The sequence below is a fragment of the Lolium rigidum genome, chromosome 7 (assembly GCF_022539505.1).
Source record: "Lolium rigidum isolate FL_2022 chromosome 7, APGP_CSIRO_Lrig_0.1, whole genome shotgun sequence".
NCBI classification, from domain to species: domain Eukaryota; kingdom Viridiplantae; phylum Streptophyta; class Magnoliopsida; order Poales; family Poaceae; genus Lolium; species Lolium rigidum.
This window is the reverse complement of record NC_061514.1, coordinates 7,890,924-7,904,441: the sequence shown is the minus strand read 5'-3', so window position 1 is coordinate 7,904,441 and position 13,518 is coordinate 7,890,924. Positions and strand designations below refer to the sequence as shown.

Below are 13,518 nucleotides of genomic sequence, written 5' to 3'. Positions count from 1 at the left end.
TACATGGACAGTTCAAAGAAACGAACAAGAAGAAGGAAAACGTCAGAAATTAATCCGTCACCAACCCTTTGCAAATGACAATATGTGTACTGATTAAGTAAGCCATCTGCAATCATTGTTAGGAATGGTGTCACGGGCTCACGGGCCATATATACTAGAGCATCATGTAATCGGTCATCGTACGTAAAGCGCGAGAAAGACAATGTCCCTATATAGTATAGTGGCTCCATGTACATGGCAGGGCACCTCTGGTGGGTACCGTATCGGCCACTCTGATGATTAGCGTCGGCAGGGTAGGAGCATCATCGGGTCGTGAGGAACCTTTGCTTTGGCACGAAGAAGCTCCACTGAAACCTAATGAAAAAAGAAAAAGAAAGAACAACACACCGAGCTGCCGCTCACCAACTAAAGCGCGCCAAAATAGATGATCGCCCACCGCACCGCCGTCCCGGTCGCAGACAAGATAGAGGAAGAGCACCACCGGCGAACACGACCGTTCTTCCGCATCGTAGCATGCAGCAACCCCATATTGTAGTGATTAGCCGAATTAGCAAAGCGACAAGACGAAAACGGATTAATCAGCGATCAGATTAGGCCATGGCGAGGTGATTAAGCGTCGCATCGTTCTCGTCCTGCAGTGAATCCGCTGAAGCCTACCAAGAAGACATGGCGATGAAGAAGAAGAAGAGGAGAGAGCAACGTGGCAACGCATCGCGGCATGTTTTGTCACGGCCCACGGTGTACGAGTAGGCCCATCGGCAAGCCCACGACACGGAAGTTGACCGTTCACCCGAAACCCTCGCGCAATCCCCAAACTACCCTCGCACAATCCCGTAGCGCCATTTGCCCACTCCCCACGCGCGGCCGGCGCGGCACCAGGCACCAGGCACCGGCCGGCCGCCGGTGGCACGGCACGTAAATACGGCCACTTTACCCGGTCCCCAGCGGTACCCCTGGGCCGGACCCCGTTGGGAGGTGTTCAAAATATTTCGAAAGAGGCAGCGCCGCTCCGTCCGTCCCCTTCCTCCCCTGTCCGGCCATCTCGGGCTTCTCGCTCCTCAGATCCGAGCGCACCGGAGATAAGTTCGGCCGGCGACCTCATTCCAGCTCGCGGGTCGTTCCGGGAGCTCCCCCTCGATCCAGCTCTGTCGGCGCTTCAAAGCCACGCACAAAAGATTCCATTGCCTTCGAGTCCACTCCATCCATCCCCAGAGAAAGCTCCCTTTCCCCCTTCCCACCCACCGCCACCACTCACCACTGACGCACCACTAGTATTAACCCCTAATCCCGATTCTAATCCGCCGCTCGCCCGCCCATGGCGTCCTCCCTCACGCCGCGAAGCCCCTACCCGGTGAGTATCCAATCTTGGTTGTGTTCTCCGCCGTCAAATTCTTTCTTTTCTTTCTTTTCGAGTTTCTTGGCTCGCCGGATTTCTTTCCTCCGCCGACCGCCGGTTCCTAATCTCTAGCGCGTGGCGGTGTCGCAGAAGGAGAACCTGGGCAGCGCGCGGCGCGGGATGGGGCTCAAGGCGCCGCCGCGCCGGAATGTGCTCTCGGCGATCAACAACGGCGGGGTCAACGGCTCGCCGGCGCCGTCCGAGGGCGGCTCCGAGGCAGGGGCGGCCGCGCCCGCGGTCGAGTTCAGCGGGAGGGACGACGTGGAGCGCCTGCTGGCCGAGAAGATGAAGGGCAAGTCAAAGAACGACTACAAGGTGCCTTCTTCTCGGCTTTCTCTCTGTTACAGTATAATCTTTTTCCAGTCACGAATTTCCGGTGGGGTTTTCTTGAATCGGTCGGATTTGTGCGCGCGCAGGGGAGGACCGAGCAGATGAGCGAGTACATCAAGCGCCTCAGGGCCTGCATCCGCTGGTACGTCGACCTGGAGGACGGATACCTGGCCGAGCTGGAGAAGCTGCAGGGGCAGATCGATGTAGAGAATACCCGGCACACAGAGTTTGGTAATACACTCTCCAATTCTCCTGGTGCCTCTCGTTGTATTAGTTTGATCCCGTGATGAGTTTGAAATAAGCCATTTATTGCACATATCGTACTATTTGCCCATCAATTCATAATCTGCTGATGTTGAACTACTGACAGTTACACAGAGTTTGGTACTGTGTTATTCTAATGCTTCTGTCTCCTCCTTTTGTTTCTGTTTGATCATACTGCAAATAAATCCGACGCATTTCTAGTGCATTGTTTGGTCGTGAATTTATCTTCTGTGCTGTTACACTGTGAATAACGCCATCCACAAATGCAAAACTATGCCCTGTTCTCACGATTTAATCTTCGTTTGATTGTCTTTGCAGAGGCTCAGCTCCGTGAAGCCTTTCAAGAGCTGATTGCTGCAAACTTAGAGATGACAACACGGTGTAATTCACTGGAGGAAAGCTTCAACAAGGAGAAGGCTGACAGGCTGGTCAGAACTCTCACCATCTTATTACATGTTTAATGGATACAGACTTGAGGTGCGACTTCAATGATTTCTCGATACTCAAACTGGCAGGTTGCCGTAGAGTCTTACGAGAAGGAAAGGCAGGAAAGGGAGTCAGCGGAGGCTTCACGGGACGTACTCATGGTTGACCTTGAAAGGGTCACTCATGAGGCAAAGCGGTTTAGTGAGCAGGTAGTGATCCAACTTATGATGTTGTTACATGATTTTAGATCATAGACCCTTTTGCTAATTGTAAATTTTGTGATCTAGCTGAAAATGGTCCAAGACACGAATAAAAGGCTTCAGGAGTACAATGCCAGCTTGCAGCTATACAACAGCAATCTTCAAGCTGATACATCAAAGAATGGCGAAACCATTTCAAAGTTGCAAAGGGAAAAGAGTGCCATGATGGAAGCCATGACTAATTTGAAAGATCTCAACAACTCAATCAAGAACCAGTTGGATTCTTCCATGGTAAGTTCCGTTTGTGGCTGAACTAAAAATCGTATGCTTTAGTATTTTCAGTTAACTCTTTTCTTTCATGTATTGATGTATTTCACAATCTATTTTTACTCTATCAGACTTCCCAGAAAGAAGCAATTAGAGTGAAAGAAGAACTTAGAAAAGAAGTAGAGTGCCTCAGAACCGACTTACAACAAGTTAGAGATGACCGCGATCAGTCTGTTGCTCAAGTGAATACCTTGACAGCTGAGCTAGCTATGTACAGCGAACAGGCTAGAACGTCTTCAAAAGACTGCGCGGTTTTAACTTCAAAAGTGTCAGCCTTTGAGGTTTGTGCTGTCAATTCATTTGGTAAATTTTCATGTGACTGCTTGCCCGCTTGGCTTATCATTATGCTTGTTTTCAGGAAACATGCAGCTCACAACAAGAACAAATTGAAACATTGCAGAACCACCTTGCAGATGCCACTGAGAAGCTCAAGGTTTGAAAAGCATATTATGTAGTAGCACTTCTTTTTTCAATATATTGTAACATCCAGTGAAGTTTGATATCAAAATTTACTTATGCAGCATGCTGATGTGACTGCAATCGAGGCGATGACAGGATATGAAGAACAGAAAGGGACAATTAAAGATCTGGAAGAGCGTTTGGCATATGCAGAGTTTCAAATCATTGAAGCTGACAAGCTACGAAAGAAGTTGCACAATACCATATTGGTAATACTTATCTGTTGGACTTAATCTGTTGTAGCCAAGTCATAAACAAAGATTAAAATGCTATGCATATTTCTATCTTGGTATTAATTGGGCTCTTATTTGCAGGAACTAAAAGGGAATATTAGGGTATTTTGTAGGGTTCGACCCCTTCTCTCTGATGGTGATTCTAAGAGTCAGGAAGAAGCCCTGATTTCTTATCCATCATCCGTGGAAAATGCTGGGCGTGGTATTGAGTTAATTAATCAAGGTGAATATGCCTATTCATGCTTTCTGCTGGTTATATTAAATAATTTCTCCCATAAATCTAACAATAAGACATTATGTCTTCTGGTTTTGCATTTTATAGGTCAAAAATGTGCTTTTTCGTATGACAAGGTTTTCAGTCATAGTGCTTCACAAGATGAAGTGTTTGTGGAAATGTCGCAGCTTGTTCAAAGTGCACTTGATGGATACAAGGTAACAACTTCTCGTCACAAACTTAATTGTAGTCGCTTTGTCTGGTTGGAAGTGCCATTCATATTGTTATAGTAATTGGGCAGTAGCTTATGTTTAGAATCGTAATATTTTAGTATTGGGAAAATTCCACTGGTACCGTTGTTCTTTCAAAGCAATGAGAACTGAGTGCTAGCTCAGTGGTAAGGCTTGCGAGTGCGCAGCCAGCCCACCGGGTTCGAGTCCCAAGGGGACCGAATTAAACGGGGTGTTATCTAGTGTGTATAAATCCGCTGCTGGAGAGGTCTCATCATCTATCTAACAACGTATTCAAAGCAATAGGTGAAACTATTGTACTAATTTGCACATATTGTCTATCCACAGTTGTCACATATAATTTTTTTACTGTACTTTCACTAAACCACAAGATACCATAGAAACTACAATGTAATATGCATATCCTCTTACAAGTGCTGATTCTTGTGCTTCTGGGGTATGCTGAAAAATCACTATCTAATTTTCAACAATCTAATCACTCGTTTATCACTATCATCCTATAGTTTTCAGGTTATTTGCAGACTTCAAGAGTTTCTTTATGCATGTGTCTGCATTTGTTAGTTCGTTCAGTTATGTAATAATAATACTACTTGTTATGCTAAATTTACCTTGTCGTGGTGCAGGTATGCATATTTGCATATGGCCAAACAGGATCTGGTAAAACATATACGATGATGGGTAAGCCAGGGCGTGATCAGAAGGGCATTATACCTCGATCTTTGGAGCAAATTTTCAAGACTAGCCAATCTCTGGAGTCTCAAGGATGGAAGTATTGTATGCAGGTCAGTTCAAGCGTGGCATTACATTCTAGATTCTGAAATCATGTATTATTCATATTGTTACTAAGATCTTTAATAATATTGTATCTTATACACAGGCATCAATGTTGGAAATATATAATGAGACAATCCGTGACTTGTTAGCACCAGGGCGCTCCAACAGTGTTGAGATGTCTGCCGGTAAACAATACACCATCAAGCATGATGCTCAGGGAAACACAACAGTCTCCGATCTTACAACTGCTGATGTTTTCAGTACTGCTGATGTGACGTCTCTCCTAGAGAAAGCCTCTCATAGCAGGTAATCCATATTGAGAGTATATAAGGCTTCTGCTGTACAATATCTATTGAATCTGATTTGGTGCACCACTTCTGAACAGATCTGTCGGTAGGACCCAAATGAATGAGCAATCTTCTCGGAGTCATTTTGTTTTCACTCTAAAGATATTTGGGTCAAATGAGGTAGGTCTTTTTTCTCATATTTGAGTGCAAGAAGAATGGTGTGAAACAATGCAAACTTGTCAGGCCAATAGCTACAGACTTGTAGTGTATTGTAAAATCTATGCTTGTCATATTTACCAAGAATCACTAGTTTTTTCAAAATTTCTACATATTAAGTGAAAATGGATATTGGGAACTGAGAGTATATGTTATTTGCAGAGCACTGGCCAACAAGTACAAGGCGTGCTTAATTTGATTGATTTGGCCGGGAGTGAGCGTCTTGCTAAAAGCGGCTCAACAGGTGATCGATTGAAGGAAACACAGGTGGGTTTCAGCATGAAAGGTTTGACTATATTCTTGGGATTGGACCATGCCATGGATTTTAACCGTCCTATTTGCTGATGTTTTAGGCAATCAATAAGAGCCTGTCAGCTCTCAGCGATGTTATCTTTGCGATCGCGAAAAACGATGACCATGTGCCCTTCAGGAACTCGAAACTTACATACCTCTTGCAGGTAAATGCACTCTACAGATTTGACCACTGTATAAACTGGCAATCTTCATTGTACATGCACGTTAAACAGATTTGACCACTGTATAAACTGGCAATCTTCATTGTACATGCACGTTAAACAGATTCTTACACGCGAGTTTACATTTGCAGCCCTGCCTTGGTGGGGACTCGAAGACGCTCATGTTCGTCAACATCGCGCCGGAGGCTTCCTCAGTCAATGAGACGGTCTGCTCCCTGAGGTTCGCCTCGAGGGTGAACGCCTGTGAGATCGGGGTCGCAAGACGGCAAACGCAGGCCCGATCCTCGGACTCCAGGCTGAGCTACGGGTGAAGTGTGTTGATGGTCATCATAACGTGATACCTAATGTGATGCATAATGAGTCGGCTTGTTGGCTCACTTGGCCACGAGCTGGCGACGCGCCGCGGCTGGCCTCTTGTAACATGTACAGTAGGGAGAGCGCCAGAGCATGCGCCGTGGCAGTGAGAGCAGGAGAGGAGAGCCTGATCCCTGCCTCGTTTTCCCTTGTAGCTGATTTGAGATTTTTGGTAATGTTAACTGGGGCTGTATTCTTTCTTGATTGACTGCGTGCAGCAACTCTTCTGAATTAGTAGTGTATCTTTTGCCGGGCAGAGAGCTCCAGGGTATCATGAATGAATTGATGATCCTGCGGTGACCGGCTGGGTAACCTTTTCATACAATATATGGTGCTGCGTTTTCATGTTCTGCGGTGGAATGTTGATCCTGAATGTACAAGTATCAAGGTGTGCCTGTAACTCTGCACTTGTTTCTGTTAGATTGTCGTTCCTGATATGAAGATCCTTCCACTGAACAGCATACACATGGGACAGTTTAAGTGAAATCATGCATTAGAAAATGGGAAAAGAAAACCCATGTCTATCAGTCAACGTTATACTCTCAGAGTGACGAAGATAGATGTCAGGTTAGAATAAGCCAGAAAGACGAACACCCGCATTAGAAGTAGAACTTACAGTGTGCTGACAAAAAACTGTGTGAAGTCTCAAGCTGTTTGCTCAGATCCAGCGGCGAGCTAGCATACGTTGCTGCTGGATTACAGAAGCAGAGCGTTACGTGCGAGTGCACCGTGACGAGGGTCTCCCAGCCGACCCGTTCTCTCCAGCCATTTGACCACCTCAACCGATGCTGCAATTTTAAAGCGAGCTCTCACCTCATAGCCATTCCTTTTTCTTTTCTTGACGAAGGAGACACACACGCATCCGTGTCGACATGCCACGTTCCGTACGTCACAGGGTCTGTTTTTATCTTTACATACAAAAAAAAATCGTCGTTGGGTAAGTGATATCTTTGGGGTGGTCGACATAAACCCATATAATGCCCCTTGATGAGCTGCATCAGCTACCACGGTCCCGATTCTGCGAAAATATCAGAACCAGCCAGAATCAGAGGCAGGACCGGAGTCCGGACCCACCCACGGCCTGCAGAATATAATCCTGCGTTCCTTCTCGGCGTATCTCGTGCGAGCACGCCAGGCGCACGTAGTGGATTGCCAATTCTTCATTGCCTTTTCTCGCCAGACAGCCTGTGATTTCCTTCTTTCTTCTTCTACTTCTTGCTGTGGAAAGAGCCTTGAGGAGGCGGCGGCGGAGACCAAGAACAAGAACAAGGAGAGAAAGGTTCTGTTCTCGAGATGGATGTGGAGATCCAGCAGCCGCAGGAGGTGGGCAAATCCAGGGTCGTCAAGGTGGACAAGGACGAGGCGTGGGAGCTCTTCACCACCCAGGCCAGCAACGAAGGCCGCACTGTGCGTGGGCTCATCCCTCCCCCTTCCTCCAATCTTTCCCTTATATTGGTCTAATTTCTTGTTGATACTCTGTCCAAATCTCTATTTTTTCCTGTTCATTGCAAATTTGCAATTGATGACAAATATATTGTAAGGACTGATGATTACTGTTTACTGCATCTGAAATGCCTATTTTTTTCTGCATTGAAGAGTTGATGTTACTTGTATTATATTATCCACATCTATGCTGTGCAGGTGGTTGCTCACTTCGGGGCGTCGTGGTGCGTCACGTCCCTCTCCATGAACTACAAGTTCGAGGAGCTCGCGCAGACCCACCCCGACAAACTCTTCCTCTTCGTCGATGTCGATGATGTCCAGGTTATCATTCATTCATTACCTGAGTCTTCTTCTCGTCCCATGGCTTCTTGTTTATGCACTTCGGAACAGTCCCCATCTTTTTTCCAGAGAGAAACAGAGAGGGGCTAGTAAACCAAAGCATAAATTGATGTGATGTTTCAACCTTGTCCCCGAAGATAATGTTTAAACCGTAAACTGATGTGACTCATTTCTCACACAAACAAAACGTAATAATCCACAATAGTTTGCCAGTTAGCTGTACTGAAGATGTCCCAGTTAAGCTAAGCTGCGAATGATGGTGTGCAGGGCGTGTCTTCCAAGCTGGGGGTGAAGGCCATGCCCACCTTCTTCCTCATCAAGAACAAGGAGGTTCTGAAGAAGATCGTCGGCGCCAACCCGGACGAGCTTGCCAAGATGGTGGAGTCATCCGCCGACGACTCTGCCGTCACCACTCTTCCTGACATAGTCATCCAATAATAATAGGTGTTTGCCTTGTCTGAAACTGCTTCTCTGGGTGCTGTTTTGCTTGCTTCCGGTGTGACTCTGAATCTGATCCTGATCGGTGTTAGAGAGGAGGAGAACTTGTGTCTCGGGTAGGATTGTTTGGTCCTGCGACTTTGACTTACTTTCTGAATTGTTATATGCATACTTGTGTTCAGTGTGAGTTCACTTGGCTGTTAATATTGTTGTGTCTGACATTCTAGCAGGTGCTTTCCTTTTCTTTACTTTTTACCCATGCCGCCTCTCTGACGATGGACTTAAGAAATGCTGTCATCAGACTGTGAAAGTAAAAATCCCCAAGATAATTTAGTCATTATCCTAAACTTTCCTAGATTATGTCAGTAGCTGGGTGGTGCTGCTAGGTAGTATCATATCAACCAATCTCGGTGTTACTACAAGTGCATCTGAATCAAAAGGATTCCCAGCCTGTGTCTTGGGTAGGATTGTAGGGTCCTGCAACTTTGACTTACTTTCTGAAATTTTACACGCTGCTTCTGTTTTTGTTCTGGGGTTTAAAAGATGGATTGGCGTAAGCACACTTGGCTGTTAATACCGTTTTGTCTGACAGGTGTTTTGCTTCGCATTTTCTTTTTCTTTCTTGGTTTACATGTTTTCCCAAGCTCCCTCTGCGGGTGAACTTCAGAAAAATGTTATGATCTCTGCACTAAAGCACTGGAAAAAGTACAAATCCCCATATAAAATAATTGGTCATACTACTAAGTTTCAGAGATTATGTCAGTAACTGGGTAGTATCATATTGTCAATCTCGGTGTTAGTACAAGTGCATCTGAATCAAAAGGATTCCCAACGTACCTAAGACTACTCATAGTGGGAGTAACTTCACTAGTAACTAAATGTCCAACTCAGCAAATTTGCTTATGTGGCAGTGAGTTAATGAGGAGAGAGGAGAATGGAGTAACATAGCTAGTTACTGTAACATCACACTTCCCAAGATACAATGAGTCTATAAGCTAATTAATGAAGACATATATGATACTACTCTGATGTTACTAACCACTATGAAGGTAGTAACATAGAGCAGTAACATGTGCATGTTACTACTCTATGTTACTTCCCACTATAACTAGTCTAACCACCTTGGATGGAACGAACAAAACTGCAAGCTGTTTGTTGGCCACTTGGCCCAACGCAGCATGTGACACAGCCACTGAGGTGCCACCTGTTGGATTCATCTCTGATTCCCTTTCCCCAAATTAATATTTCGCCTTCCATAAAGAAAACAAACAAAAGCTTCAAAAGAATGCAGAGGAGATAGAAAAGGTGAATCATTATTGGAAAAAACTTTCTTCTGTCAGCTGTTGTGCATTGTGTCCCCTATGTACACCTTTTGAAGCAGAAATCCCAGAACTCTAGCTGTGTCGGCAGAGCAAGTCTCATCAGGTCATCACTAACAGTAAATCAGCATTATGTCCTGCTGCACAGTGTATTCGGCATAACTTGCATTGACCTCAGACTCCGTACACTTCCTTGTAGAGTAGTATTTTTTTGGTTGAGCAATCTCATGTTCTAGCAATCTACGTCAATGGCAAGGTAACATACATACCTGCAGAGTAGAGTACAGACTACAGAGCACATGGACGGGCACATCCGGAGATACACTTTCAGTTGTGCATACAAGTATACACTGTAGCCAGTAAATCAGTAACTGACTGACATAAACTTACACTGAAGTACACTGCCTTGAGATTGCAAATCTTTCTCTCCCGCTGTGCGCACGTGAAGCCATGCACGAGTGCTCAAACCGACAAGCAACACCACACCAGCACCCAAAACAAAGCGAGGAGGCCGGGCCAAGTGCTTCCTCCTCTGGACTGGACCTCATTCTCCTCTACGCGTGCGCCATTTCTGCTTGTTCGTGAGAGAGAGTGGTAGCCGGAGAGGAAGACGATAGTGCACACCAATAAGAGCAGACTTTCCAATCCCGATGTGTTGCTACGTGGGCAAAGCCACCAAGATCTTCCTCTGCATCGTCACGGCGCTGCTCATCGCAGGCCTCGTCCTCGGCTTCGGCCTCGCCCGCCGAACGCTCTGGGGAGCCCGGAAGGCCGAGCCGGCGTGCCAGTGGCCACGCTGCAGCCAGCAGCAGCCAATCTACGGCGAGCCGCTCCTCCCGGCCACGACCACCACCACCACCGCGCCGCCGTCGAACCCGCTGACGGAGCCGGCCGTCGCCGTCTTCCCCGGGTTCGTCGCCTCCTCCACCGCCGTGCCGCCGGCGACTGCGACCGTGCCGGTCTTCGGGCCGCCCAGCCCGTTCTCCGTCGGCCCCGGCCCCGGCCCCTCCTCGCGTCCTTGAGAGAGCCGATGGCTGGTCAATTTTGGTCCGTGTTTTTTACTCCGGAAGTTTAGAATTTCTCCTGATTTTGACTCGTTTCAGATGTATATTCGGTGAATTCTTGTTGTACTCCCTTGCTGTGAACTTTCAATAGTTTTTTTTTTTAGATTGTGAACTCTCAATAGTGGTTACGTGTTACTCCCCTGGTTTCGCTCGGCCTATGAGTACTATTGTACAAGCTCGCAAAACCGGCTGCTTATCTTAGTACATGTGTCGGTAGAGGCTTTTATTTTGTTTGACAATTACTTCGTGTTCAGGATTTAGTCAAAATCAAGTTTTATAACTTTAATAAAATATTTACGAAAGTATTAACATTTATAATATAAAATCTATAGTATTAGAATTGTGATAAAATATATATTTTCATATTATATGTTTCTGGTATTGTAGATATTAATATTTCTTCTTATAGTCTCGGTGAAATTTTGCGAAGATTGATTTTGACTAAACCCAAAACGCGAACTAAATAAAAATTAATGGATTATTTCACTAGGGAACTCGCACCCCGAGTTCCACTTGACAATGTTGCTAATTAATATTAGCAGGGTGAAATGCATGGGCTACATGTTGATCATATCGATGGCCATTCACTGACAAATAAGATAGCATTGACGACGTGATGTATAATTAGTGTTTTATTGTATTATAAGGGAGAAAATATTTGGTTTTAAAAAATCTTGAATTTGATAAATGTGGTTTTACCGACATGTTATTAGGTGAACACTTGACAACATTCGGTGTGTTTGTGCAAAAAGGGTAAGGAGGTGCAACGATTTTTTGCTTCTAAAGAGCAAATGCTCCTAGGGTGAACGGTAAAATCGTAATAAGTAAATATTGAAATTATAAGAATCTGATTTCCGAAAAGTGTTTTTAGCTCCCGAGCTCCAGTGCTCTCGCTATATTAAGAAAATTTTAAAAATATTTTTACAAGTTATAAATTCATGAAAATAATTCTGAAGACTGTCATTGATACATTCCACAATCATGCAAAATCCCAATCCGAAATTCTTTTTATTTTGAGCTAGATAAAAATGACAAAATCTGATATATTTTGAAGATTTGAAAATGAGTACTCAGATCTACAATTTTGTCATTTTTGTGTAGCTCAAAATATTAAGTATTTGAAATTTATTTTTTGCAGGTTTGTGGGATACATCATTGACTATGTGCGGAATTTTTTCCAGAATTTTTTGAAACTCAAAAATATGATTTTTGATTTTTTATTTAAAACGAGATCACTGGTGCCCATGTGCACCAAATCTCTGTCCACTGATTTCTATCATATTTGTTTGTGTTAATGTCTTCTTTGTTTGTTTGATTTTTATGAAAAAATAAAATGCATGTTTCCCGATTAAAAAGAGAAGTTTATTGTTCTAAACAAGCAAAAGGAATTGCACTGCGTTTTTTTAATATAGGTCGTAATATTCGTGTTCTCTCCGTAAACAAATGCCCACAACCAAGGGACACAAACAAACACGTACATGTGTGAACTTTTTTCGCATTTTTTGCTTATAAGAGTCGAGTTGTACGGAAATGGTGAATGGAACCTGGGTACGCGCGCACCCATTTACGTAAAGTTCAAAATAATGCTATTTAAAAGTTTCAAAAAAATGTGAAGTAAAATTTTGCATTTATATACTATGTTGATACTTACTCGTGTGTATTTTCACGAAAAAATATCATTGTATGTGACCTACATAAAAATGACAAAATGCAAATTCCTATTCCTGTGAATAGTACAAATTCCTGTTCACTATTCTCATTTGGACATTTTGTCATTTTTATGCAGACCACACGCAATGGTATTTTTTCGTGAAAACTTACACGAGTAAGTATCAACATAATATGTACATGCAAAAATTTACTTCACATTTTTTTGAAAATTTTTAAATAACATTTTTTGAACTTTTCGTAAACGGGTGCGCGCGCACCCAGGTTCCAAACGTCCGGGTCGTCGAGTTGTATGCCTTTAAAACATATCAGTCATGCACGCATTCTCATGTATTATGTACAGTTAACATACTGTGACGTTTTTGTATGTTTTGTGTGTGAATGCTCTACATTATATCTTGTATTTATGTTTTTTCTTCATTTTTTTGAAAATTTGAAAAATAACAAATAATGTTTTGCTTTCTACCAATTCACATTCTTGTTTTCTCAGGAGGTGGGAAAATTTAAACATTTGGGGTTACATAAATTTGTGGATGTATAGTCTCATAATTATTTTATTAGAAGCTTGGAGGAAATTCAAGATGCAAAAACTGAAGCTAGAGACACCGACGACTTCGAAGTATCTATCATAAATATTTATGGTGTATGCTTATTTAGGTGTCCCGATCTAATCCAATGCATTTCTCCAATATTTTCTCCTAATAGCATCGTCTCGGTACACCTCTCTCTTTGACTTTATCATAAATAGGGTCTTAATATTTGTGTTTTCTCCATAAACATATGCCAACAACCAAGCGACGGAAACAAACATGTACATGTGTGAACTTTTTTGTACTTTTTTTTTGCTTATAAGAGTCGAGTTGTATGCCTTTAAAACATATCAGTCGTGCACGCATTCTCGTGTATTATGTTCTGTTGACATTTGGTGAAGTTTTTGTATGTTTTATGTGTGAATGCTCATACTACATTATATCTTGTATTTATGTTTTCTTTCATTATTTTGTAAATTTTAAAAAATAACAAATAATGGTTTGATTACC

At 43.6% G+C, this 13,518-nt stretch overlaps 3 protein-coding genes across 3 annotated transcripts; all 3 read left to right on the top strand.

Moving 5' to 3' along the window:
* Window positions 1-1,300: 1,300 nt before the first annotated feature.
* LOC124676820 (kinesin-like protein KIN-14H) lies at window positions 1,301-6,552 on the top strand. The gene is made up of 17 exons (XM_047212847.1): window positions 1,301-1,351; window positions 1,487-1,711; window positions 1,813-1,957; window positions 2,309-2,418; window positions 2,506-2,625; window positions 2,704-2,907; window positions 3,015-3,224; window positions 3,302-3,376; window positions 3,465-3,611; window positions 3,717-3,858; window positions 3,958-4,067; window positions 4,724-4,882; window positions 4,978-5,180; window positions 5,260-5,341; window positions 5,540-5,644; window positions 5,731-5,835; window positions 5,985-6,552. The coding sequence occupies exons 1-17, from the start codon at window positions 1,316-1,318 to the stop codon at window positions 6,162-6,164; spliced, it is 2,358 nt and encodes a 785-aa protein (XP_047068803.1). The 5' UTR covers window positions 1,301-1,315; the 3' UTR covers window positions 6,165-6,552.
* A 685-nt stretch (window positions 6,553-7,237) lies between these two features.
* On the top strand, window positions 7,238-8,619 carry LOC124676218 (thioredoxin-like protein CXXS1). The gene is made up of 3 exons (XM_047212291.1): window positions 7,238-7,614; window positions 7,849-7,971; window positions 8,257-8,619. The coding sequence occupies exons 1-3, from the start codon at window positions 7,501-7,503 to the stop codon at window positions 8,425-8,427; spliced, it is 408 nt and encodes a 135-aa protein (XP_047068247.1). The 5' UTR covers window positions 7,238-7,500; the 3' UTR covers window positions 8,428-8,619.
* Window positions 8,620-10,396: 1,777 nt separating this feature from the next.
* Window positions 10,397-10,768, top strand: LOC124670852 (uncharacterized protein Os04g0629400-like). The gene has a single exon (XM_047207323.1). The coding sequence runs from the start codon at window positions 10,397-10,399 to the stop codon at window positions 10,766-10,768; it is 372 nt and encodes a 123-aa protein (XP_047063279.1).
* Window positions 10,769-13,518: the final 2,750 nt, after the last annotated feature.

Bases quoted from the DNA above. Each gene is read 5' to 3' on its own strand.
- LOC124676820 (XM_047212847.1), top strand. From the start codon at position 1,316: ATGGCGTCCTCCCTCACGCCGCGAAGCCCCTACCCG. The intron at 1,352-1,486 runs GTGAGTATCCAA...GCGGTGTCGCAG, and splicing joins CGCCGCGAAGCCCCTACCCG to AAGGAGAACCTGGGCAGCGC. The intron at 5,342-5,539 runs GTAGGTCTTTTT...TGTTATTTGCAG, and splicing joins AGATATTTGGGTCAAATGAG to AGCACTGGCCAACAAGTACA.
- LOC124676218 (XM_047212291.1), top strand. From the start codon at position 7,501: ATGGATGTGGAGATCCAGCAGCCGCAGGAGGTGGGCAAATCCAGGGTC. The intron at 7,615-7,848 runs GTGCGTGGGCTC...TATGCTGTGCAG, and splicing joins CCAGCAACGAAGGCCGCACT to GTGGTTGCTCACTTCGGGGC. The intron at 7,972-8,256 runs GTTATCATTCAT...GATGGTGTGCAG, and splicing joins TCGATGTCGATGATGTCCAG to GGCGTGTCTTCCAAGCTGGG.
- LOC124670852 (XM_047207323.1), top strand. From the start codon at position 10,397: ATGTGTTGCTACGTGGGCAAAGCCACCAAGATCTTCCTCTGCATCGTC.